At 36.3% G+C, this 26,733-nt stretch overlaps 3 protein-coding genes across 4 annotated transcripts; 2 read left to right on the forward strand and 1 right to left on the reverse strand.

Annotated features, from left to right (window-relative positions):
- Positions 1–1,418: 1,418 nt before the first annotated feature.
- LOC138908445 (pectinesterase inhibitor-like) lies at positions 1,419–1,931 on the reverse strand. The gene has a single exon (XM_070199111.1). It carries the CDS (start codon positions 1,929–1,931, stop codon positions 1,419–1,421), a length of 513 nt encoding a protein of 170 aa, XP_070055212.1.
- Positions 1,932–9,056: 7,125 nt separating this feature from the next.
- On the forward strand, positions 9,057–9,902 carry LOC138908446 (uncharacterized). The gene has a single exon (XM_070199112.1). It carries the CDS (start codon positions 9,057–9,059, stop codon positions 9,900–9,902), a length of 846 nt encoding a protein of 281 aa, XP_070055213.1.
- Positions 9,903–20,815: 10,913 nt separating this feature from the next.
- LOC104110252 (kinesin-like protein KIN-8A) lies at positions 20,816–26,218 on the forward strand. Of its 2 annotated transcripts, none has more exons than XM_009619700.4 (7): positions 20,816–22,023; positions 22,708–22,981; positions 23,239–23,289; positions 23,381–23,473; positions 23,555–23,920; positions 24,626–25,306; positions 25,877–26,218. In XM_009619700.4, exons 1-7 carry the CDS (start codon positions 21,170–21,172, stop codon positions 25,973–25,975), a joined length of 2,418 nt encoding a protein of 805 aa, XP_009617995.1. In that variant the 5' UTR covers positions 20,816–21,169; the 3' UTR covers positions 25,976–26,218. The 2 variants fall into 2 exon arrangements, with proteins under 2 accessions (XP_009617995.1, XP_009617996.1); XM_009619701.4 differs by having other exon boundaries at positions 20,818–22,023; positions 25,943–26,218.
- Positions 26,219–26,733: the final 515 nt, after the last annotated feature.

The raw sequence follows: 26,733 nt of genomic DNA on the forward strand, positions 1-26,733 counted from the left end.
AATCAAAACCGAGTAGAGAACACTTACCACAACCCATATGGTGGAAATCCTCTCAAAAATCGCCCAAATCCGAGTTTCCTAGCTCCAAAAATGTTGTAATGAGCTTATAAAAAAATTGTCCAATAAAAACACTAAAGTGGTCGCTAAAAGTCCAAATCTAGTCGGTAAAGGTACCACATCTGGGCGCTAGAGGTGCGCATCAGAACTTGCTTGCACCGGCAATTTATTTTTTCACTAAAAAGAATCTAACTCCCTCATACGAATTCGGAATTTGACGATTCTTGCTCCTATGAGTCACAAATAATAATACGAACCTAATCGTTTAGTCAAAACTCAATTTGTGGCTCATTTTCTCAATGCGATACCAACTCCGCTCATTAAATAATTAACTCATGTTTCGCAGTAAAAACCCAATCGCACCTTAATAAAATTAGACCAAACATTTCAGATTATTCCTATAAATCATTATCAAACTCCTGACAGTCTCGAAATCGAATTTCAATTTCTAGAACTAAAAAATGGACCTTTGGATTATTATATGCTTATGCTCAAAACAATGCCAAAATACCAAACGCGTTAAAAACCCATCTGAAACTCACTCGAGCCCCACGGGATCCCAACCAAATATACCAACAAGTCCTAAAATATGATACGAACTTGCTCGAATGATCAAAATACAAAAATAACATCAAAACGATGAATTGTAATGAATTTAATCTTTAGAAAATCAAAACTTTTAATTTTTCAAAAACTAACGAAAATGTGCCTACGCACCTCGGAATAACTTCGAATTTTGCATACAAGTCATAAATATTGTTACGAAGGTGCTCGAACTCTCGGAATCCAAATCGATACCCGATATCAATAAAAATCCAATTATGGCCAAATTTTGGAATTTAAAGCTTTTCAAAGTTAGCAATTTTCGGAAAATTACGCCAAATCACTTTGGGACACAATTTAAAATTCGGGAATACACTCGAGTCCAAAATCACCATATGAAGCTAACGGAACCATCAAAAATCCATTCCGGGGTCAAATACTTAAAAGTCAAACTTGGTCAACTCTTCCAACTTAAAGCTTCCTAGTTTAGAATCATTCTTCCAAATAAATTCTGAATCACCTGAAAAACCTAAATCGACGTTTTATACAGGTCATAATACATCATACGAAGCTACTCGGGACTTCAAATAGCTGAACAAAGTACAAATACTCAAAACGACTGGTCGGGTCGTTACAAATTTTAATATAAAGATTGAATATGTATGTAAAGAGACAAAGAAGACAATAATTTATAAAGCAAACTTTAGGATAAATCATTAAATAGTAATTATGACAACATCTTATAATGAGGATGAAAGCTTGTTTATTCTGTTTTACTAAATTCTTTGTTTTAGGGCGCAACGCTAAAAGAGATGCATTTACAAGTTATCGAGCAAGTGTATTAAAGTCACTGTTATCACAACAAAATGGAGAAATTCATCGCTCTTTGGTTTTAATGGAGACTTGCGAATAGGCGGTTCGGTGAATGATTCTTCACAAGAGCTCGAATCATCAACGGCATCTGTTGCAAAACTCGCAGCACTAAAAAAATCATTTGCATCTAAATACTCAATAGAAGATGTAATGTGATCCACTGCTCCATCATAATTATCCTTACAAATTTGAAGGCGTTGCTTGAGAACGGCTTCTTCTGTTTGATTTAATAGAATTAAGACTTCATTATAAATGTTCTTAGCCTTAGCTAAAGACAATTGAAGCATAATACGTGTCAAGCCTTTTTGAACAGCAGAAGAGCTCTTAGGGTCCGCTCTAAGAGCTTTGACACAAAATTTGTAGTTATTGGAGTTTCGACAAACATCTTCAATCAAATCGCCCAAAGAAGGATTTGCAAATGAGAGAGAGATAAATAAGATCACTAATAATATTTTCATAGAATTTATTTTTTATATATTTTTTGAGTTATCATTGAGTCATTGAACTATTTTATAGCATATAATATTCACATTTATGGTTCTGCATTAATGGAGAAGATTATGTTGATATTAGTGTATGGAGATTGTAGCAATCTAATTCTACTTTTATGAAAATAAATAATTGCTTACTTGTAAAGTGTGTGTTGTTATCTTTTAATTTAGACGAGGAATCTATAATTCATTCTAGGTATGATTTTCAATAAAACTTTTATCTTTAAATGACTAGTAAATCTTGATGAATTAATTGTGCAGAAGGAAGATCCGAGTATGTAATTCATGACCAAAATTTTTGTTGTTATTATTTAATACATGTTAAACTACCTCTTTTTTTGGTTGATTGGTCACATTTAACTTCGCTTGTTTTTTTTTTCTTTCTTCCCTTTAAACATCAAGAACTTCAGAAATGTAATGTTTAGAAATACATAAAAAGAAATTATATTCAATTCCAGATTTTATATTTAAGATTTGATATTCTATTTGGAACGTTAAACCATTTTTCAAGTATCAAAATATTTCTTTTTAAAGTAAAAATATTGGGGGAAAGGACAAATAAAAGAAAGATTATTTTTTAGCAGAATAGCCTTACACCTCTACTTCTCCTGTTTTGGCATCCCGACCCTTGTACCCCTTGAAGTTTTATTAAGATACCTCAACTTGATCAAAACACCTCTTATAAACCTATCTGACCATTGATCGAGCTTATGTGACGTTAAACTGGCTGAGTTAGGATGAAATGTGTAAGATCTATGCATATAAAGCTAGTAGAAATAATAAATTTGCTTTTAAAATATTAAAATAAATAAAGTTAAAAACAATTGCTATAAAAAATTTCTCATCCCCTTCCTCGTACTCTTCGCAAATATATTGCTTTGATATTGTAGAAAGGTTATATTCCATCATTGATTCTCGCGTTCATTTTATTTGTAAAAGAAGATAATAAAATCTGAAGGTAAATTAGTAAATAACAACTAATTGACCAACGATCTAGGGTAATGACTGAGATCTAATGAGATATCATTAGTTGGATACCCAAATAAATATGAGTTTTTTCTTGTTTAAATAACTTTTTTATCGTTAAAATGCTCAAGATCATCTAGATATTCTTGTTGAATAATATCTTTAAAGTATCATCATTATAATCGATGTATCCACGGAAGGAATAGAAATTGCATGGTTTCCGAATTTTATTTTTTTATTTTTACGAGTGGGGCAATTTGTATGGATTTTAGGAATGATTGATTGAATTAACTTCTTTGATTTTCTTCTCTTTCTTTCTTTTTAATTGTTATTTGTTAGTGTGCTTTTGAAAAATGGATGTTGGGTGTATTTGAGGCTATAAATTGCTAGAGTATTTTTGGGATTGTGAAGGTAGATTAATGGAGGAGAAGGGTTTATTTGTGGCGGGAAGAGACAGATAGTGTGAAAAGAGTGGAAAGAAAAAGAAAATTGAATAGTAAAAGTTTTGAAATAAAGTAAAAAATGATAACGTGGCATAGATAATTTGAGCTGGAAACTGATGTGTGAACCACATCATATGTTTGAAGAGCACGCGAGATTAGATAGGTTTAAAAGAGTTGTTTTGAATGAGTTAAGGTGTCTGAATGAAACTTCGTAGAGTATGGGAATCGGGATATCAGAACGGGACAAGTAGAGGTGCCTCTATTAGACTATTCTACCCTTTTATTTTAGATTAGCATAATAAGTTATATTATTGTAACGAACCGATAGGTCATTTTAAATACTAGCTCCTCTTTATGTGTTTCGAGACCTTTCATAGCTTTGCTTTATGATTTATGACTTATGTGTATGGTCCTTATCGATTTTCGGAAAGTTTAAATGCAATTTTTAAAGAAAATATGATTTTTGACTTTGAAAGGGGCTAGAGTTGACCATGGTAAATATTTTTGGCAACTGGCCTCGGATCGGTATTTTGACGATTCCGATAGTTTCATATGATGATTTTGGACTTGTACGCATGTTTGGTTGGGGTCCTGGGTGCCCCGAGACAATTTCAACACTTCATGTAAAGAGTTGGAATTTGAGTTTGAACTATGAAAATCTTAAGTTTAGGTGAGTAATTCTTGATTTTAGATGTTATTTTGATTCTCTGAGCTTGTAAAATACTCGTATGAATGTTCGGATTGGAGCCTGAGGAGCTCAGGTAAGTTTTGGATAGGCTGTAGACTGTTTTTGCACATTTGAAGGTTGTTAGTGTTGCCGGGTTGCATAGATCTCGCATTTGCGAGGTTCTATTCGCAAATGCGAGCCTTGTGAGAACCCGCTCGCAATTGCGATACAAGGAATAGGGATGGCAGCTTCGCTTTTGCGAAGCTAAGTTCCCATTTGCGAGGGTTACAACCTTCGCATTTATGTGGTACAAGTCGCAATTATGACTCTAGGGGACTTAGGAACAGCTTCGCAATAGCGAAATTTGGTTCGCTTTTACGAGGGGTTGGACCTTCGCAAATGCAAAGGATCAGGCGCATTTGCGATATCTGGGAGGCTCAGACACTTATCGCATTTACAATCAATGGTTCGCTTTTGCAAATATCGCAATTGCAAACACATGTCGCAATTGCGATATCTGCAGCTAGATAAAAAATTTGAATTTCGGTACTTAGCTCATTTTACACCATTTTTGAAACCTACATTCCATATATGCAGTTTTGGGGGAGCAATTTCTACCCAAATTCATTGATTAGTAACTTTAACTTATTTTTATTCATTTTTCACTACTTTTTCATGAATTTTCACTATTAAATTTGAGATTTTATAGAGTAGAAATTGGATTTTTGGGTAGAAATAAGAGATTTTGTAAAGTTGAGACTTAGACCACAAATTGAGGTCGGATCTCAAAACAAATCTCATATTTGGACTTGGGGGTAAATGTGTAATTGGAATTTTGTCTTAGTTTCGAATTCGACCACGTGGGCTCGGGTTGACTTTTTGTTTACTTTTTCAATTATATTAAAGATCGAACATTTTTCGTAGGATGGTAGTTCCTAAAGCTTGTTTTGACTTGTTTGAACAATATTTGACTAAATTCAGGTGATTTAGAGGCTTATTCTAAAGGGAAAGCAATGTTAAATTGTTGATCTTGTTACGGAAAGAGGTAAGTATCCTGGTTAACCTTGAGTGAGGGAATTAGGGTGTAATTGAGTTCATTTGCTATGTGATTTATGTGTTGGTGGCATCGTATATACAAGGTGGAAAATGTATGTGCGTTGGCCATGGGATAAACATGCGGGTAGAACTAGCCTTATTTGTTTCATGCTACTTTGTGCATTATGTCTTCCATGCTTAGATAGATTGTAAAACTCTTTGATTTCTCGTATTCTTGTTATTTCCTATGTTGAGCTTGATAAGTGAGAATTTTGACTACTTATTAGTGCCTTTTAGCTTTTATTTTAGTCCAAAAGAATTGAATTGTGTTCCCGAAACTAATAAAATTATGCAAAATTGCAGGAATACAGGAAGTTTGGACTCCCGAGATGAAATCCGACTCAAAAATGAGTGTTCCGAAGTACAAGGCAATAAAGGGCGCAGAAGCACAAATGTGCGGTCTGCAGAAGAAATTTTGCGGCCGCAGAAGAAATTGCGGACCGCAGAATTCCATCTGCGGTCGTAAACCAAGAAGGAGAGTTTAGCAGAACTTTGCGCAAAAAGCGGACCACACATGAATTGTGCGGCCGCAAAACTGGGCTAAGAGTCGAAGATCAGAGAGTATGCAAAAAGACCAAGTCCAGGAGCCTCTGTGAATTGCGGACCGCACAAGAATTGTGCGGCCGCAGTTCAGAAATGTGCGGCCATAGAAGATTGCCTCGCGACCACAGTTCAGAAATGTGCGGCCACAAAACTCCACTTCCTGCCAGATGAAGAAATCTGCGGACCGCACATGGAATTGCGCGGCCGCAGAACCTCCCGAGGGACAAAAAAAATTTGTTCGAGATTTTCAGCCTTATAAATAGACGAGTTTTACAAAATTAGGTCAAGTTTGAACATTTGAATTTGATGTAGCCATTTTTATTTACTACTTTAGGAAGTTTCACATTACTTTGGTGTATTTACATTATATTTAATCATTTTAACCTTCCATTATGAGTTTAATTAGTTTTTCTTCCTTATTTTCTTCAAATCCCAATATGAGTAGCTAGACTTTTACTATGGTTGTGACCCAACCCTAGTGTGTAAACCTTATGGGTATCTAATTTAGTGCGTGTTTATAATTGGGTGTTGATTATTTAGCTTAGTTCATGCTTTAATTGTAGAATTAATGGTTGTAAATATTAATTCATGCCTATTTGACTTAGTCTCAACTTGAGAAAGAGGGACATGGTCTAGGATAACTTAGCTAACAAAGAATTGGGTCAATTGAGAGATTGATTACCCTAATTAAAGGGTTCAACCTAGAGATAGTAATAACCCGACTTGAGCTCTTATCAACTGCTTTGGGTGATACCCATTTGGTCTTGAGAAAGTCAAATTGGGCAAAATCACTCTCTGACCGAGAGGTATTGAGTGGGTAATGTAGAGTTGAGAGCTATAATTCACCCCAATCAACAAAACAAGCATTAACGTCTTTATCCCATTAGGAAAACACCTAGATTATGGTCACAGCCCTAGGCCTTTTACCCATTTGGAAAAACCTTAAAAATAATTATCTCTAGACTACTTTCTTTATCTTGCAATCATTAGATTAACTGTATAAATAAAAAATAAATCTTTGTTGTGGAAGTGCAATCTAGATAGTCCAATTGCTCATTTGAAATATATACCCCTAACTCTCATCTTAACTCCCAGTGGATTCAACCCCGACTCCTAGTTGGGTATTTATTATTGCATATGACCGTACATATCTCTATTGAGGTGTGCTTTGGATGTGATCAATTTTTGGCATCATTGCCAGGGAGTTAAAAACGGTGTTAGTTATATATTTGGATGTGTTTTAGGAATATCTTCTTTTCCTTTCATGTTACTAACTTGTTTGAGAAATTGTAGGTACAACCATGGTGAACAATGAGCTCAAAAATTTGCCTTTGGGGGATGTGGACATCGAGGATGAGCAAGTTGATGAGGTTTCTCTTGAACCTCAAGCTAATAGAAAAGGTCGAGTGCCTCATGACAATTTACCCGCTCCGCCCCCACCTTCACCACGAGTGGCTCCACACTGGGTATTACCCAATGAAGGATATGCTAGTGCAATAGTCCCTCCCCGTATTAGGGCGGGCAACTTTTAAATCACCAATGCAATGCTCACATTGCTAGAGCAACGAGGTTTCTTCACCGATGCTCCAAGTCAAAATGCATATAAACATTTGAAGGGGTTTGTGGACACTTGTTGGGGGAGAAAACAAATAAATATCTCTGAGGATACAATGAGGCTAAGGATTTTTCCCTTCTCTCCACGAGGGAAAGCTTTAGATTGGTTAGAATATTTGTCGAACCATTCCATTCACACTTGGTATGAGTTGGCGGAAAAGTTTATTTCTAAGTTCTTCTCTCTGGGGCACATGGCTACACTTCGGAATGAGATTTTGGCATTCAAGCAAGAGCCAAATGAACCACTACACGATATCTGGGAACATTATAGAACAATGGTTAAGGAATGTCCCAACAACGTTATGACGGAGAATATGATTCAACAAACTTTATATCATGGGATTAACTCAACCAACCAATGTGTAGTGAATCAACATGCCGATGGGAACTTCATGACTATGCCTTATGCGGAGGCGTGTGAGATTTTAGATCAAATGGCGAAAACATCATCGGCGTGGCAATCCCAGGCTAATGTTCCATAAGGTGATCCGAACGTGATCCACTTTCACAAATAGTTGCATGACCATGGGAAAGACATTGCCGAATTGAATACCACCATGAATCAATTAGCAAAGGCTTAACTTCAACAAGTGCTAAATCCTAAGCAAGTCAATGCCATGAAGGGAGTGAACGTGATGGTGAACAAAAATAGGACCAAAGGTTCACAAGTGCAACATCGAGTGGAGAATTATGTGCAAGAAGATAGTGGTTTTAATCAAGATGATTCTTACTATGAACAAGAAGAGGAGGTGCAATATGTGAACAACTTTCAAGGGCAACGAAACAACATACAAGGCCCAAACCAACAACAATGGCGACTTCAAAACAATCAAGATAATTGGAATTCTACCAACCAAGGAAATTGGAGTGATGGCAACAATCAGGGGAATTAGCATAACAACAACAATCAAGGAAATTGGAGTGGCAATAATCGAGAAAATTGGGGGGGGAGGGGGGTAACAATCAAGGTGGATGGAACAATAATCAAGGAAATCGGGGGTCGGGTTTTCAAAGGCCCTCGATGTATCAATAACCGAGCAACCCACCTCCTTATCCTTCCCAAGATCCAAGTTCTTCAAACAATGAGATGGGGCGTATTGAGAACATGTTCAAGCAAATGATGGAAAAGAATGCCGATTCGGATGCCCAACTTGCCTCATACAACACATCGATCCGCAACTTAGAAGTTCAAATGGGGAAAATCTCTCAAGCTCTAAATTCTCATCGTAAGGGGGCACGACCAAGTGATACGGTAGTAAACCTAAAGGGTGGAAACAACACGAGACATACCATGACCGTTATTACAAGAAGTGGAAGAGGTGGGAAGGCACCCACCTGAAGTCAAAAGCAACTTGTGAATGATGATCAAGTGGTATAAGAAGAAGAGGTCCAGAACAATGTGGTGCAATCAAATGTTGAAGTTCAGATTGATATTGATGATAGGGTACAAGAGACTCAAGATGAGGTGAACCCGTCTAGGGATCATATTATTGGCATACCGAAGCCGGTAATGCAAAAGGCTAAGGCACCATTGCCTAAGCCTCCACCTCCATACCCTCAAAGACATGCCAAGCAAAATGGTGAGAATCAATTCAAGAATTTCATTCAAATGATGAAGAGTCTCTCAATAAATATGCCATTAGTTGAAGCTTTGGAACAAATGCCCGGTTATATAAAGTTTATGAAGGATCTCGTGGCAAAGAAGCGGTCAATGATTTTGAAACTATCAAAGTCACTCATCAAGTGAGTGCGATTGTACATTCAATGGCTCCTAAGTTAGAGGATCCCGGTGCTTTCACGATTCCTTATACAATTGGAAGTGGCGAGTTTGCTAAAGCTCTTTGTGATCTTGGGGAAAGTATCAGTTTGATGCCCTATTCGGTTTTTAAGACCTTAGAAATTGGGCAACCAAGACCCACCTCTATGAGATTGAAAATGGCCGATCGTACTATGAAGAGACCTTTGGGAGTGGTTGAAGATGTCTTGGTTCATGTTGATAAATTCATTCTTCCGGTGAATTTTGTCATTATAGATTGTGAAGTTGATTATGAGGTGCCGATTATTCTTGGAAGAACTTTCCTTGCTACGGGGAAGGCTCTTTGTGATGTTGAAGCCGGAGAACTCACCTTCTGGGTGGGTGATGAACAAGTGGTTTTCTATATGTGTAAGTCCATGCGACAACCAAATAGAAATGAGGTGTGCTCTTTTGTGGAGTTGGTGAACGAGTTAGAGGCCGTCTTGCTCAACTTTGATGATGACGAGATGGATGGCTTCATGGAATGTGTGAACTCTTTGCAAGGAATGGGGTCGTACAATTATCCACCCCGAAAATTATCTTTGGATCTTGAAAATAGGACAACTCCTCCTACAAGGCCTTCCATTGACGAGCCTCCTACCTTGGAGTTGAAGCCATTGCCTCCCCATCTTCTGTATGAATTTCTTGGCCCTTGGTCTACTTCACTGGTTATTCTTTCCTCTTATTTGACTAACGTGCAGGTAGATTCTACATTGGCGGTGCTACAAAAGAGGAAGAAGACTATTGGGTGGACATCGGCGGATATTCGGGAGATAAGCCCCGCATTTTGCATGCATAAGATCAACTTGGAGTAAGGAGCCAAAACATCTATTGAACATCAAAGGAGACACAAAGAGGCTATGCAAGAAGTTGTCAAAAATGAGATTATCAAGTGGTTGGATGTCGGGGTTGTCTACCCCATTTTTGATAGTTCGTGGACTTTTCCGGTTCTATGTACCCCGAACAAGGGGTGCATGACGGTGGTCACTAATGACAAGAATGAGTTGATTCCTACAAGAACGGTGACCGGATGGAGGGTGTGTACGGACTATCGCAAGTTCAACAAAGTCACAAGGAAGGATCATTTTTCACTTACTTTCTTAGATCAAATGTTTGATAGATTGGCCGGTTGTGCTTTCTATTGCTTTCTTGATGGGTATTCGGGCTACAACCAAATTCTTATTGCTCCGGAGGATCAAGAAAAAAAAACCTTTACATGTCCCTATGGTACTTTCGCCTTCAAGCGGATGCCATTTGGTTTGTGCAATGCACCAGCGACTTTTCAAAGGTGTATGATGACTATCTTCACGGACATGGTGGAGGACTACCTTGAAGTGTTCGTGGATGACTTCTCGGTGGTTGGAGATTCTTTTGATGATTGTCTTGCAAATTTGAATAAAGTGTTGGCAAGATGTAAAGAAACAAATTTGGGGCTCAATTGGGAGAAGTGTCATTTCATGGTCGAGGAAGTCATCGTCCTTGGCCACAAAATATCAAAGAATGGAATTGAAGTTTACAAGGCAAAGATTGAGGTGAATTCTAAACTTCCACCTTCATCTTCGGTGAAGGGTGTGCAGAGTTTCTTAGGCCACATGGGGTTTTACCGGTATTTCATCAAAGATTTCTCTAAGGTGGTGAACCCGTTGTGCAAGCTTATTGAGAAGGATACTAAGTTCAACTTCGATGATGATTGCATGAGAGCTTTTGAATTGTTAAAGTTTAAGTTGACAACTACTCCCATTATCACCGCTCCAAATTGGAGTGTTCCTTTTGAACTCATGTGTGATGCAAGTGATGTAGCGGTTGGGGTTGTTTTGGGGCAACGGATCAACAAGATTTTTCACCATATCTACTATGCTAGTAAGACCACAAATAGTGCCCAAGTCAACTACACCGTTACGAAGAAAGAGCTCATTGCCATTGTGTTTGCAATTGAGAAGTTTCGCCCGTACTTGATGGGTGAAAAGGTCATTGTCCACACGGATCATGCGACTCCAAAGCTCGGTTGATAAGATGGGTGTTTTTGTTGCAAGAGTTTGATATAGACATCTAAAATAGAAAAGGGAGTGAAAACCAAGTGGCGGACCACTTGTCTTGTTTGGAGGAGGAGGGGAGGCTGCATGATGGCCTTGAAATTAATGACTCCTTCCCCGATGAGCAACTCTTGGCTATTTCAATGTAAGAGGTGACATGGTTCGCGGATCTAGCAAATTTCCTTGTGTGTGGAATCATCCTGGATGAGTTCTCTTCAAACCAAAGGAATAAGCTCAAATGGGATTGTCAAGAATATTATTGGGTTGAACCATACCTTTTCTAGATTTGTACGGATTGCGTGATTAGAATATGTGTACCGGAAGAAGAGCAAGATGAAATTCTTGGGGCTTGTCATTCTTCGCTATATGGTGGTCATCATGGTGGAGCAAGAACAACGGCCAAAGTGCTAAGTTGTGATTTCTATTGGCTCACTCTTTATAAGGATGCTAGTGAGCTAGTGAAAAGATGTGATGAATGTCAACGGGTCGGCGGAATCTCAAAGAAAAATGAAATGCTTCTCACTACCATTTTGGAGATTGATGTTTTTGATGTGTGGGGTATTGACTTCATGGGTCCTTTTGTGAGTTCTTGTGGAAACACCTATATCTTGGTCGCGATTGATTATGTTTCCAAATGGGTTGAGGTCGCTGCTCTACCCAACAATGAGGCGAGAAGTGTGGTGACATTCTTGAAAAAGAATATTTTCACAAGGTTTGTACTCCGCAGGCTATTATAAGCGATGGGGGTTCACATTTTTGTAATAAGACTTTCGACACTTTACTTGGAAAGTATGGTGTTACTCATAAAGTGACAACTCCCTATCATCCACAAGCTAGCGGTCAAGTGGAAGTCTCCAACCGGGAGATAAAGAATATTTTGTCTAAAACAGTAAATGCTAATCGGACGGATTGGTCCAAGAAGCTTGATGATGCACTATGGGCTATCAGACGGCTTACAAAATTCCTATCGGAATGTCTCCATACCGGTTGGTGTTCAGAAAAGCTTGTCATCTTCCTGTGGAACTAGAGCACAAGGCCATGTGGGCTCTAAAGAAGTTGAATCTTGTTTTGGATGTAGCCGCTAACTTGAGGGTTGCACATTTGAATGAATTGGATGAGTTCCGGTACCATGCTTATGCAAGTTCGTCCCTGTACAAAGAAAAGATGAAATACCTTCATGACAAATACATTTGGAACAAAGAGTTTAAGGTGGGCGATCTTGTATTGTTGTTAAACTCAAGGTTAAGGATATTTTTCGGAAAGCTAAAGTCTAAATGGAGCGATCCTTTTGAAATTGTGGATGTGACACCTTTTGGTGCATTGGACTTGGAGAACAAAAACAATGAAGTATTCTGAGTCAATGGTCACCGGGTGAAACACTGTTTGGGAAAAGTTGGAGATAGTCACGTCGTGGTGGTCATTCATTTCAATTGATGGTATTCTGCGTCGTGTCGTGACGTTAAGTCAGGCGCTTCTTGGGAAGCAACCCATGTTTCTTTTCTTTTTTTTTTCTTTTGTAGTTAGGTGTTATTTTTCTGCTAACTTGATTTGAAGTGTGCTACACGGCTGAGTGTGACTTACAAGAATTATGGACAAAAATCTGGCTAAGTGTTGCAAGAATTGCGGACCGCAGTTGAACTGTGCGGACCGCACATTGGTAGTTGTTGCAGCAAGAAATTGCACTGCGGCCGCAGAATTATCTTGCAGACCGCACAAATGAAGGGGTGAAAATGCAAACTCTCTGAAGTTTAGTCTGTCAGAAAAAAGGTCGATGTACGACCGCAAAAGGAAATCTGCGGCCGCACACAAAATTTTACAGACCGCAGATGAAGAATCAAAATCGAAGACCCAGGTAACAGAGTGCGGACCGCACTTGAAATTGTGCGGCCGCACTCGACCTTCTTCCCTCTTAGCCGACCAAATGGTATAAGTAGAGGAACTAGGGCATTTTTTAAGCTTTTTCACTCTATGAGCATAAAAAATAGTCCTCTGTTAAATTTCTTGGTGATTTCATCTGTCCACGCGCCCAATAATTTGGATTACTCATTTCTTACACCCATTCACATCTGGTATGCTTAAATTCCATATTTGAATTTTTCATTTTTAGTTTAATTTGTAGTTTTTTAGGCTATTTGTCAGTAGAACTCAATTGTACATTCATGTGGGGGTAAATCTGTAGTGGGTTAACTAATATATGCTCATTGGGGACTGGGTCAACACATTTTCATGCCTCTATGATGTTACCATGTCGAATTGTGCACAAAAAAATGCAAAACCTAGAATGACCCAACTGAACTATTCGATGTTTTTGAATTCTACAGCCGCATGTCTAATTGTGTGGTCCGCAGAAATGAATTCTAGGGCTTTATTAGTGAAGAAGGGGTCTGCGGCCGCAAGGTAAAATATGCGGATCGCAAAATTCCCATTGCGGCCGCAGAACAGCCCTTTTACTGTCATCAGAGAGTCTACACTTTGTACTCAAATGTGCGGTCGCATGTCTAATTGTGCGGACCGCAGAAATCATGTAGCGGCCGCACATCAGCCAATTCTCTGTCATCAGAGAGTTGGCATATTTAGGGTTTCAGAGTTGCGGCCGCAAATGAAATTGTGCGGACCGCATTGCGGCCACAACAAAATTGTGTTGGGATCTCATGTTTTTTTCCGACAGAAGAAGCTAGATTTTTAAAGTAATTTATTTTCTAATTTTTTATTGCGGTAGTCGGAATACTGGTCAAAATATATTTTAAACTTTTACTATTCCGACAAGAACAATCAAAATATAGGAACATAGAATTTTGTACAAAACAGCTGAAAAAATGTGGGACAAATATAACAAATTTATGCAATTCTTTTGACTATTTCAGTCGGAATTTTAGTCGTCGGTACAACAGAGTTGTTGACATAAAATCTATAATAGTTGTCGGGCTAGTAGGACAAATATAATAAATTTATGTACTTTATTTTTATTTTTTGACTAATCGAAATATTAGACAAACTACTTTGAAGTCGTTGAATCTTCTTGACATAATTTTTTTTACTTATAATAGTTGTTGGGCTCAACTTTACCAGTTGAAAGATACTCTTAATATAATGTTATATTGTCTACTTTGGGCCAAATTCATATGATTTTCCTCAAAATGCTTCACACACAAAATAAAAAGTACCATGATATTGCTATTAGCTACAACAACTTCGATATTGTTTGATAACATGAGTCAGTTAATTTTTTTGGCGACTAATCATCATATGTAACTTCCTCAATTGTATAAATTAAAAAAAAAAAAAAAAAAAACAGAAACTTGACGTTCGAAGGTGCATCAAACATGACTCCTCAAAGTTCATGAATATGAGCGAAAATTCAAAGAACTTGATAATAGATCCAAATGCAACAATTCCCTCTCTGCAGTTTGAAGCTCATTGTCAAGCCAACTCTTTTGTACTTAGATAAATGTGATTTTACATATTATAGCAAAAATTAGTCAAGTCTCTAAGCTTCCATTTCTCTCTTTTCCTTTTGCTCTCCATAAACGAAAATGAATCCCTGCAAATTCTACTCATTACCAGCAATTAATTCATTTCCTTTAGCATATGAGCAGTGAAATTAAATTTAGCTTAAAATAACCGATCAGAACTTAAGTTAGTAATCACCAAAGCAGTTATGTTTTAATTGGCCATTCTTCCAACTATAATTCCAAAACTATTCTTACAAGTTCATCACATAAATACATAGATAAATACTAAAAATAAATTTTTAAAAATAAGAACCTATTAAACGTTCTTTCTCCCGTAACATAGAATTTCAGGAATACAACGTGATGGCGTAAATGATCTACTCTTTATCTTGCTCATCTCGACTTTCATCAACCTCGTTGCCCATATTGCAAGACCAATTAATTTTCTTTTCCATTTAAGTATAAAAAAATAGGGGAAAATGTCTTATAAAAAAGCTAAAGTAACTCGTCCTGCCTACTCCAACATATATCACAAGTAAGCTGAAGGAAACATAATTGACTGGACAAAAATGTAACACTGACCTTTTTGGAATTTTATTCATAGACCTTATCTTTGTTCTCATTATATTCTTCTTAATACAATTAGCAGCTGCAAAATTGACACAAGATAATGAATGAGCACATGCATGTGCAAGATCAGTTAACAAAAGAGCCAAAGGCTAAAGAAATTCTATGGAAGCCCTGAGTAAATTCATTATTTTCCATCTAATAGGCCAGCGGTAATGGAGGATGAAGGAGAAGACGACAAATATCAACTAAGAAGTTTTTACTATTTGTAAGACACAGAATGGGGACGAACACTGTAATATAAGATTGTACACAATGTACTATGTGTTGTACTATAAACTTGGTTTTACATTATTGGTGAATGAATATTTTGCCCACGTGTACACTCAAAATGTAGTCCTTCACTTTTCCTCTTTTTTGGATTATTATACGTGTTTACCTATTCGGGACATCTGCTTCCACTTTACTTTTATTTTCAATTCTCCTTTTTCGTCTCTTTCTCAACTTAGGATTCCTTTCCCTCTCAGTTAATTAATCTTCATATCTTCTTTATTACTTCTTTGTAACGATTTTTTACCTCATCTAAATTGAAACGAAAGGAGTAATTGATTTTAACAACACTATAATGATAGCTACAAAATGTTTGTATATGTTCCAGGTTGTTCTAGCGGCTTCCATAATTTCAAAATCTGATAAATATGTGCCTTCTCTGTATGTTTTTGGAAAACAAAGTATGGTACTTGAGTAAGTTTGGAAAACAAAGTATGGTACAGAGGGAGTATACAAAGTTTGAAGAAAACAAAATGTCTTTCGAAAATTATGGTACTTGAGTAATTAGTTTGCATTGCATAATCATGTGTAAATTTATTGGAGACGTGAGAATTGCGGTCAATGTGGAGTCATTAATTAAGACATAGAAGAGTAACTAACCGCTAAGACTTATGTGAGATTGGCATGAAAAACGCAACTTGTGCATAATGACAATGCTGGATGATTGAATTATTAATTTTTCTTCCACTTGCCAGAGGTAATTCTTCTTTCTTTGGATATTCTTAATTTTTCCTTCTATTATGTCCTTTGTTTTAAATGAATGCTGAGTTTTAAAAAAGCGAATTCGTTTAATTGTTTTAAAACTTTTTTAAAAAGTTATTTGTTAATATTAGTCTCCAATTGTTGGTTGATAGAATTTTCGGCACCGAAAAAAATATCGTCAGTCTGGCTGTGTTGGATCATGTGCTGGATTTATTTGATCGTTTCTTCTTGATTGGCCCCGCTAAAGAAAGTTGTTAATTCTCCCTTCTTAGTGGTATCTCATGTGTAGATTATGTGAAATTCGGGATCTTTCGTTTTATTCTGAAATTATTGAAGTTTATTTTGAAGCTAACGTTTTGGTTGAAGGGAAAAAATGAAATTTTAAATTTATCTGATTTAAGAGTTCGAGATTCGGTGCAAATGAAAATGACGGAGTTGTGTTTTAAAGTACTTTAACCCTAATATCAACAAGGACATAATTGTTTCAACACATCTTCTTTTGTTTGTGAGGAAGGATGAGCCACTGGAATATGTCTTGCTGGTGTGGCTATTGCACACGGTGGCGTTCTACGAAAATTTGACCCGATTTTGTTTCCTCAGAAAACTTTTTCTGGCTATTAATCAAAATGTTTGTGTTTTATTTATATAAATTTTTATCTTCTCGATATACAATTACTAATGATTTAAATGGTTTTAATTGTATGGTAATTAGCAGTTAGAATATCAAATTTATGTAATTTATTTTTAAGAATTTGTTCTTTTTATACTCCTTGAATTTTTCTTAGTTAGATAATACATAGATAAGCTTAGAAAATCTTTATCTGTAATATATAAATTAATTGTTATAAATTACAAAATATATGTTCTAAATAACCCCGAAATCATGGTGTTTATGAGTGTGTGTGTTTTTCATAGAAAATAGAGAGAGTATTTAAATTTGTTAATGACCAACTAATTATTTTATAGACTTTTTTAACATCTTTAGATCGTGCGAAGAAAATGACTAGTGAAAAGATAAAGTGAAGGCGGAATTGGCAAAATTAACAATAAAATGGAAAGATACTAAACAAATAAGTAGGATGAGATATTTGGTGTCTGAATTTTGTTGAAGTACAAAACGCTTTCTAAATCTAAAATCAACTTATTTTGATCAAAGGGAAGAAGAATTGTTTCGAAAAGATCGAAAAGTGTTCCAAAGTTGAAGATTTGTTTGTGAACCTTCTTCCATAATTTAATCAGATTTCGCCTTTAAATTCAAAACTTATCCAAAAGATATTGTCAAAATATTTTCACAAAAGAAATAACCCAAGCACTTTATCGTCAAAAGCTTTTCTATAAGCTTTTCATGACAAATCTCATACATATTTTTCCAAAATGGAATTTAATCAAAACTTAAGATTTTTCGACAGAGATTGAAAAGTAAGGGCATAGCATTAGACAGCAAAACAATCAGTTTAGGGGCCTATGGGCCAAAACTCAAGCTCAATAAACCTTTATGGGCCGTGCAAAAAAACGTACAAATAACATTTTGTAGTCACTCTAAGGAGTTACTATTTAGAAATTAGTCAAACGTGTTCAAGTTTTTGGCTTGGATTGTCGAGATATTACCATTTTTAGTTCAAATTTTTATGATAAATACTAACTAATCCCTGAATAGGAAAGTCAGTTTGTGTACTTTGCCCGAAAAAAAATTTCATGGCCCAAAACTCGTTAAGTTCTGCGTTATTTATGCTTCAATGATATATATTCTTATTGGAAGTCGATCATTTTGTTCGACTTTTGAAATATATTTTTCTGTACCAATGATCCTCAAAATAGGACCAACGAAAATAGAGGCTCTGCGTTATACCCAACTTTTTTTTTAATTTAAATAACTTCTTTTTACATTATTATTCCTGAATTTTGCTGGCTATTAGATTACAACATCCATATTTGCTGGCATATTTGAATGTTATCATGGTTAGATCATACTATATTATAATCATGAACACTTTGGGGTAAAGTTAATTTACTAAAATATCCTTCAAAAACTAAATGACAATTTTATCCTTATAAAAAACAAAAACAAAAAATCATTCTATTAAGTGTTAATTTCAGCTGCATTTGAATTGAATAATGCAGAGAATTGTTTCATCTTCCATTAACAGGTTTTTGCAGTAATTGTTATACTATTTACACTGTAGCATTTTCACATTCTAAGCTTTATTTGCTTTGTCCTTTGAGTTACCACCGATAATAACAACTATATGTAGCATTTTCACACCTTTATTGCACTATATAATAGTGCTCAACAAAAGTGTCAAATCATTTTATTCTTTTTTCTTCTCCTTCTAAAAAATTCTCTTTATCTCAAAAACCGGTTGATGTGTGTTTTGCTCAACACCATCTTGATAGGTAAATTTTTTTTATTTTTTTGCTAGACCAATTCAATTTTTGTTGATTGCATTATATTTTAGAGCCTCCTTGTTCTATTTTATTTCCCACAGAGGAGTAGGTCCTACTTTACAATATATTAAAGGGCTTACGAAGTTAAGGCAGACACTGCCCTTTAATTTTTTCCTTTAAACATACATTCTTAGGTCTGTTAATTTTCCAATTGGTTAATGCCTAGGCTATACGAAAGATTTTCTTAGTATCAGCTTGATATATAAGATGGTGTATTGAGATGATTCATGTTTAAAAAAAATAGGAGAGAGATGATTCATGTTAAATGAACAGTATTTTTAAAAATATGCAATTTCTGGATGCTTATTCTACATAACTTAAACAGTAAAAGTGATATATATTGCTATAAGATATTATGAGATATCAAAAAATATGAAAACTGTCAACCTGAATATTTGATACGTTAGAGGAACTTCATAAAAAAAAGGGTTGTAACAATTCAGTTGATTTTTTACAGCTACGAATTGTGATAGTGAGTGACAATCAAGCCATTCGATAATTCGAATAGGCTTACTGTTCATCCATTCTAGTTTGTACTTCCCTTTCAAATTTTCAAATACTCACTATTACATGTTTTAATATCATCTATACTGTTTTAAAAAAGTACAACAACAACAAACTCAGTGTAATCCTACAAGTGGGGTATGGGAAGGATAGTATGTATGCAGACTTTACCCCTACTTTGTGAAGATAGAGACTGTTTCCAATAAACCCTCAGCTCAAGAAACAGTGACAAGGAAACAATCAACCATAACAATAACAAGAAAAGAAGAGAAAAATAAAAACAAGGACTCACGTATACTAACAAATATCTAGAGATAAGAAAATATTACTAATACTATCAATAAGCTAGAAAGAAATATATATAATAAAAAGGCCTAGGAACAGGAAATAATAATATTACTAATACTATCAGTAACACTAAGAAACACCCTCGGCTCTCTATCAACCTTCAACTCTAATTCTCAACCTTCACACTTTTTTATTTAGAGTCATATCCTCGGTGAAGTGAAGCAATGACATGTCTTGCCTTACCTAATCACCTCTCCCGGGTACTTTCTTACAATGCCACGTGGAGGTGCCTCTACTGTGCCCAATAAAGTCTTACAAAAGATGCTTATATTTAAGTTATCGAGCTAACTGAACAAGAAATTATTTACAAATAGTTAGTTATAAAACAGCTTACCTTAAGGAAGAATATGTCAGCACATTGCATGCATGGGTAAAAATATGGGCCGCTGTCAACTCATCTTGCTCCGACCAACCCATAATTTGGCAGCACCTTAAATTACTGTTTTAAAAAGTCTTTACAAATTAACATGGGACACACGTGCCAGAAACTAGTTATACAATAAATATGTGGGAGGACAACTGTTAAATTGCACAATAAAGAGAGAGATCAAAATTATGATTTCAAATATTGTGATTGAATATTAGTGATTTTTCTTTATTGAGTTTTATATCAAAGATTTTAAAAATATATGTATGAGTAGACATGAGCAGAATATTGGCGTTTTATTTAAGCCAGCAAAAGCGTCATAATGAGTTTGAATTATCACAACTATCTCTCTTGGCTTTAGTGAAATGAAAGAATGAGACTTTAAGAATGATTGAAATAGAACAAGTAAATGGTTGAAGCCCAAGAAGAATTTTTGAGCAATTTTTATTTTGAATTCGCTCAGTTTGTACTGTGAAAAAAAAAATGGTCAAAGTTAAGTACAAACGAAATGAATCATCTAAGCTAGTAATTTAATTCTTAAGATCAATTTGATTGTAAATATCAAATCTCATATCCTTACACGCCACATCAAAACTCGTTATAATCCAGAAACTTTGTTAATGTATGCTCTTGTTACTCATCTTTTATAATTTTGAAACCAAGTTGATAAATACTAACTAGTGTTACGAAATATGCTACGTCCTTGAAACTTGATTACTACCTTATAACAACTCAATTTTTTAACCTAATTCTATTCTTCAACACCATATAATGTAAAATTTTCCTCTGTTTTAATATAGGTATCATATAGTAATAAATAAAGGTAAGATTTTCCGTGATGGACCCCAATACTCGCTATAACGGACCTTTCACAATCTGACACTATTTGACCGTTACAAATTATAATTTTTAAAAATGATTCAAATTTGGCCCACATTATTGCCACTCCAACTTTTGCTTTGAGCAGATACCCAATGTTCTCCTTTGTTTTATTTTGAAAGTAGAATCCGGAGTGAGAGTAGTAACAAAAGGATTGCTATTATCACTCTTCATAAAACTCACTCCCTCGCTTTACTGTCAACCGTCAATTTCTCTCAAATCAACGGCCTATGTTTATCCCCCCAAAATCATACACAATCTTCTTCTTTCCCTCTCTCCCAACTTCTCATTTCTTCTGTTTGCTCAATTTTAGCTTCCATTCCTCAATTTTCAATCAATAATCTTGAAGTTTCTTAGTAAAAATCTCAGCTTTTTAACAACCCAAACAGTTTTAGCTAGTAAATTACTTGGAATCAGCAAGAGCATGTTTGGAATAGGAAGGTTTTATTCATAAAATGCCAGTTTCCACAAGATCTCAGATTACTGACTCTCAGGTAAAAAATGATCAAAGAATTAGGCCAAGAACAGATCAAGAAGATTCCCAAATGTCTAGAAATATGAGAAATCCACACCATGGTTTGAAAGAGAAGATGAAAGCACTTACCCTTTTATATGAACAGCAAAAACAAGCCGCTGCTGCTACCAAGAATCAATATTTCAAGCCTGAAGAGCCAAGATTTTCGACTCATCCTAGTGTAGACCTACTCAGCTCCGGTAGAAAAGTTGAGAAAGAGCAAAAACAATCAAACCCCATTATTAGTCATGTGATGAGGGAAAACACTATGCATAATAATTCAACTGTGACCAGAACTTACGTGGCGCCACGGCCGCCTTCAGTGGCGGAGGATGCGAAGGAGAATGTCGCGGTGGCGGCTGGAGGTGATAGAATAGTAGGGTTTTCTTACCCCAAAAGGGCGAATGCGTCCAGTACTGTTGCAAGAAAGCTTTCAATGGGAAGTTCAGCAATGCCACCGCATACAGAGCCTAAAGCAACTAGAAGGAACACTAGAGAGAATGTACAAGAGTTGAATACAATTTTTGAGAAAGTTAGCAGCAAGGGAAGTAGTGGTGATGATAGTGGTGGTAGTAGAATTCTTGTATTTGTAAGGCTAAGGCCAATTTCAAGAAAGGAGAGAGAAGCTGGAGCAGGTTGTTGTGTGAAAATTGTGGATGGAAGAGATGTTTATCTCACTGAGTTTGCTACTGATCTGAATGATTACCTTAGGCTAAAGAGGCTCAGGGGTCGCCATTTCACTTTTGATGCCTCCTTTGCTGATACCGCTACTCAGCATGATGTTTATTCCACGACGTGAGTTCGAAAATCTTAACAAGCTTTTTTTTGTTAATTCCATGATCCATTGATCAAGAAAAAATTTGAACAATTGTCAAATTTATCAGTACTATGATTAATTTAGTCGCAGTAACTTGATAGTTTGTGCCAGCTGTGTCATTTCTAGTATCTTTTCTAGGTGTTTGTTTAAGGCATCTCACTTATGTAGGCATCTTTTTAGTATCATTTCTAGCATTATAGAGATGGCATTTGTTTAAGGCTTATGACTTTCTGTAGTCTTTCTTGAGCAAAAAGCAGTTTTTTCTTGCAATAGGAGTACATTGTCTGTCTAGCAGATTTTACTAGTTGTAACTTTTGGTAGGCTAAGTACTCTCATATTAAGGCTTTTTACACTGAACTATTGCAATAAAATGGATTTAAATAGAGAGCGGAATGAATATAGATTATTCACATATCAGACCCCAATTGATTTGGTAATGAGTCATAGGGATTGATTCATTCAACATAGTGAAAAAGTAGACATCATCAAAATAGTCAAAGCTTGACAGATTCTGAGATTTAATAGCTTCTTTGGTGAGAAGGGATTTTCTTTTCTTTTATTTTCTTGGGATCAATCTTTTGCTATCAGAGGTAAGACTCTTAACTCCTCTTCATTGATAAAATGTAGATAAAACTGAACACTTGGAATCTTGTATTTTCCAGAACAGCAGAGCTTGTGGAAGCAGTTTTGCAGGGAAGGAATGGTTCTGTGTTTTGCTATGGTGCCACAGGTGCTGGAAAGACATACACAATGCTCGGTACCATTGAGAACCCAGGGGTAATGGTATTAGCAATAAAGGATCTCTTTAGCAAGATAAGGCAAAGGAGCTTTGATGGGAATCATGTGGTTCACCTTTCCTATCTAGAGGTCTACAATGAAACTGTAAGAGATTTGCTGTCTCCGGGAAGGCCTCTGGTCTTAAGAGAAGATAAACAGGTCCGTGCTTATTTTTAAAGAATGATCATCCTCACAAACATTAGTGTTTCCCCTTTGTTTCTGAAATGGTAAACTGCATACTGCTCGATATGTACTCCCTTTGATTGTGCACCTTTTATAATTGTCGAGTAGTAGTTGTAGTAGTTCTCCACCAGATTTTCTGAGAGACATTTTTTGAAATGTTGATTCTTCAACATATATAGAAGATAAAAAATTAGCAAAAGGATGATGAGATTTTCTCGCTGCTTATAATGCAGGGGATAGTGGCAGCAGGGCTAACTCAGTATAGAGCATACTCCACAGATGAAGTATGTATCCTAGTTTTCTTTTAGATTGGTCATAGTAGAGTATTAGTTGCTGGATCAAAGTAGTTGACCTGTATTTCTTTTATGAGAACAGGTAATGGCATTGCTCCAACAAGGAAACCGAAACAGAACCACAGAGCCCACCCGGGTCAATGAGACGTCGTCACGCTCTCATGCTATTCTTCAGGTCACTGCAATTTTCGCATATTATTAAATCATGCGCCACAGCCATTTTTTGACTTTTTAATGAATATTTTATTCAACACAGGTTGCGCTTGAATACCTTGTCAAAGATAGTTCAAATAACATTGTAAACCGAGTTGGAAAGCTGTCACTTATTGACCTTGCTGGATCAGAAAGAGCTCTAGCTACTGATCAGAGAACCTTGAGGTCACTTGAAGGTGCTAATATAAATAAGTCACTTCTCGCACTGAGCAGCTGCATCAATGCCCTTGTTGAGGGAAAAAAACACATTCCTTATCGAAATTCTAAGCTCACTCAACTGCTCAAGGACTCACTGGGTGGTGCTTGCAACACTGTGATGATTGCCAATATTAGCCCAAGTAGTCATTCATTTAGTGAGACCCAAAATACACTGCACTGGGCTGACCGAGCGAAAGAGATCCGAACAAAGGTTAGAGCATTCAAAACTACTCCTCTGCAAGATTGTTTTGCAGCCTGGTTCTCATAATAAGTAAAGTGCTCTTGGTGACAAGTGAGGCTTGCTCAGTTGGTAAAGCACCTCCACCCACGACCGTCGGGTCCCGAGTTCGAGTCACGCTGGAGGGGAAGTGTGGAAACACTATAGATCCTCCTAAATTGGGAGGGATTTTTTAAAAAAAAAAAAAAAAAGGAAAGTGCTCTTAGTGGCCATCATGATATTTTGCCTTCACTATGCAACATCTAGTTTGGAATTAAGGCGTGATTGATTTTTTTTAAATTAATTAATTTATTTATTTATTTGAGAAGATATTAAGGTGTGATTGATTGCTTTATCATTCATTGTTTACCGCCTCTAATGCAATTTATCATTTTAGAAGTTACTAGACACTAAATCCCTGGCCCTTTGAGGTCGCACTAACTTTCTGCAGCTTACTATGTACTCTAATACATTGCAGTGTGTGTAATGCTACTTATCTTCATGCAATATCATGAGTTTTTTTTTTTTTAAAAAACGAATATTGTGTTTCTGGAAGTTATTTCATACTCCAAATTTTTCACAGGCGGCGCAGCCTATAATGACATGCTGTTGACACATATACATTAGTTGTGAAGCATCTATAATTTTAAGTATTTAGGGATTTGTTACTGTCCTAATATCTCCTTCTAACAATTGCAGGCTTATGATGCGCATGAGGAAATACAAGTGCCTGATTCTGGAACAGATCAGGCCAAGTTATTGCTTGAGCTGCAAAAAGAGAATCGCGAATTGAGAATGCGTTTGGCTCGTCAGCAGCAAAAACTGATTACAATCCAGAAGGAAAATTTGGCTGAAAACTGTTCCCCTAGCCCATCTACAGTTTCCTCTATCTTATCACCAGCACCGTCTTCTGCTCAGCTAAATGAAAGACGAAAAGCAAGACCCTCTTTCTTTGGTGGAAATTGTTTTACCCCAGAATCCAAGAGAAGAGGTCCAGATGAGTCCGTTAGAGATCTTAAAAAGGCAGTTAAGGGATTGGAGGCAGAAATTGAGAGACTGAAAAAGGATCACGCATTGGAGATAAAGCAGAAAGATGATACAATCTGTGAGCTGTCACGAAAGAGTGCAAAGCCAGCAGGAGGGGCACAAGTGGGTGTAAAAAGGATCATCACAAGGGCAAGCTTGCGGCCTAAGGAAGCACGTGATGCTGATTTGAAGAGTCCAAGTCATCGTTTTCAGTCTCCAGCTCCCACAGCTAAAAAGCGCAGCTTCTGGGATATAACAACAGCTAATAGCCCATCAGTTGTCACTTTAAATGGAAGAAAGACCAGAAGCCATGTTAACACCGAAACAACAGCTGCTCCATCCATGCTTCTCCAGGTACATATGATACCTTCTACATTCATTTCACATGGCATTTATTTCATCGAGTTTTTGGTTATCCATGCTTCTTTAGGTATATTTTCATATCTTCTAGACGTCTACATTCATTTCACATGGCCATATTAGTTCATCAACTCGAGTTATGTGTTAGATATAGACTCTTTTAAGTAAACAGCTGAACAATGATCCATAGACTTTAATTTTTGAGCTCATCAACTCGAGTTATGTGTTAGATATAGACTCTTTTAAGTAAACAGCTGAACAATGATCCATAGACTTTAATTTTTGAGCTTAAAGAAAAGGTTACATGTTTCTTGAAAATCCCCAGCATCATACTACAACAACAATAATACAACTACCCCTCAATCTGAAGCAAGTGAGGTTGGCCATATGAATCCTCACAGTCCATGTCCCTACATTTTAAGCCCGTCTCAGTGCAATATTATAAATACATTAGTCTCTCTTGCACTAGTAGTTAATCTGCATGTTCTATTGGCACAAGAACCAACATCATAATCATGCTTTAAAGTGTACCTTTGAGTTTCTATCTTCTGCAAACTGATGCAGCTTGCATATCCATGTTTCTGGTTTGTGTTCATGTTTGGGCCACATGTCTTCAATTGCACCACTCAGCCAGGGTTTGCTCGCCAGAATATAAAGCATTAAAGAAGGCAGATCACTTGGCAATTTCAATCAAACTACATCTTTCACGCGGAGCAAGGCAATGGAGGAGGCATTCACTTTGTATTTGACAGCAGACACTTGTATCTAACAGTGATTATATCTCTAGTTGTTTGTGTCTTTTTTCTCTCTTTTTCTTTCAGATTGCGTGGGCTATTGAAGTCATGCTATTAATATTATTTCATTGTTTCGTCTTTTATGAAATACTTGAAGTGCATTTGCTTCAAATTTCCGTCTTTTTCATTTTTCTGTGAATTGTGTGTTTTTCCAAGTCCACCCAAATTAGAGGCTGACCATGTCTTGACTCTTGACAGATGTCTTATAAACTTGACCAATGGCACCACCTAACATACTATGGACTAGCTCTGAGTGATCTTAGAAGGCGAGTTTTAGTGTTGGAATAATTTAACAAAAACCAAAAAAAGATTTTGTGAAGATATTGAACATGGATCTTGCTGTTGAATGAAGAATTTTCTTAGAGGGCCCTGTCTATCAAACTTAACTCGAAGTGAATTGTGATTTGGACACAAAACAAATTACTCAGAATATTTTAAGCTTGCCATCAACCTATTACTTATGAAGCTCACATAGGCGGAGTACGAAATACCACAAATTATTCTTCACTTTTAAGTTGGAGAGCAGTGGTCTTTAATTTTGCAGCAGCTAACTAACCACGGTTACCTACTAAAATTTACTACTATAAGTTTGTAAAGGTAATAAAAGAGAACCTATTTTCAGAATTT

The sequence above is a fragment of the Nicotiana tomentosiformis genome, chromosome 3, assembly GCF_000390325.3.
Source record: "Nicotiana tomentosiformis chromosome 3, ASM39032v3, whole genome shotgun sequence".
Taxonomy (NCBI): Eukaryota; Viridiplantae; Streptophyta; class Magnoliopsida; order Solanales; family Solanaceae; genus Nicotiana; species Nicotiana tomentosiformis.

Bases quoted from the DNA above. Each gene is read 5' to 3' on its own strand.
- LOC138908445 (XM_070199111.1), bottom strand. From the start codon at position 1,931: ATGAAAATATTATTAGTGATCTTATTTATCTCTCTCTCATTTGCAAAT.
- LOC138908446 (XM_070199112.1), top strand. From the start codon at position 9,057: ATGGCTCCTAAGTTAGAGGATCCCGGTGCTTTCACGATTCCTTATACA.
- LOC104110252 (XM_009619700.4), top strand. From the start codon at position 21,170: ATGCCAGTTTCCACAAGATCTCAGATTACTGACTCTCAGGTAAAAAAT. The intron at 23,290-23,380 runs GTATGTATCCTA...TTATGAGAACAG, and splicing joins GAGCATACTCCACAGATGAA to GTAATGGCATTGCTCCAACA. The intron at 23,921-24,625 runs GTTAGAGCATTC...TAACAATTGCAG, and splicing joins CGAAAGAGATCCGAACAAAG to GCTTATGATGCGCATGAGGA.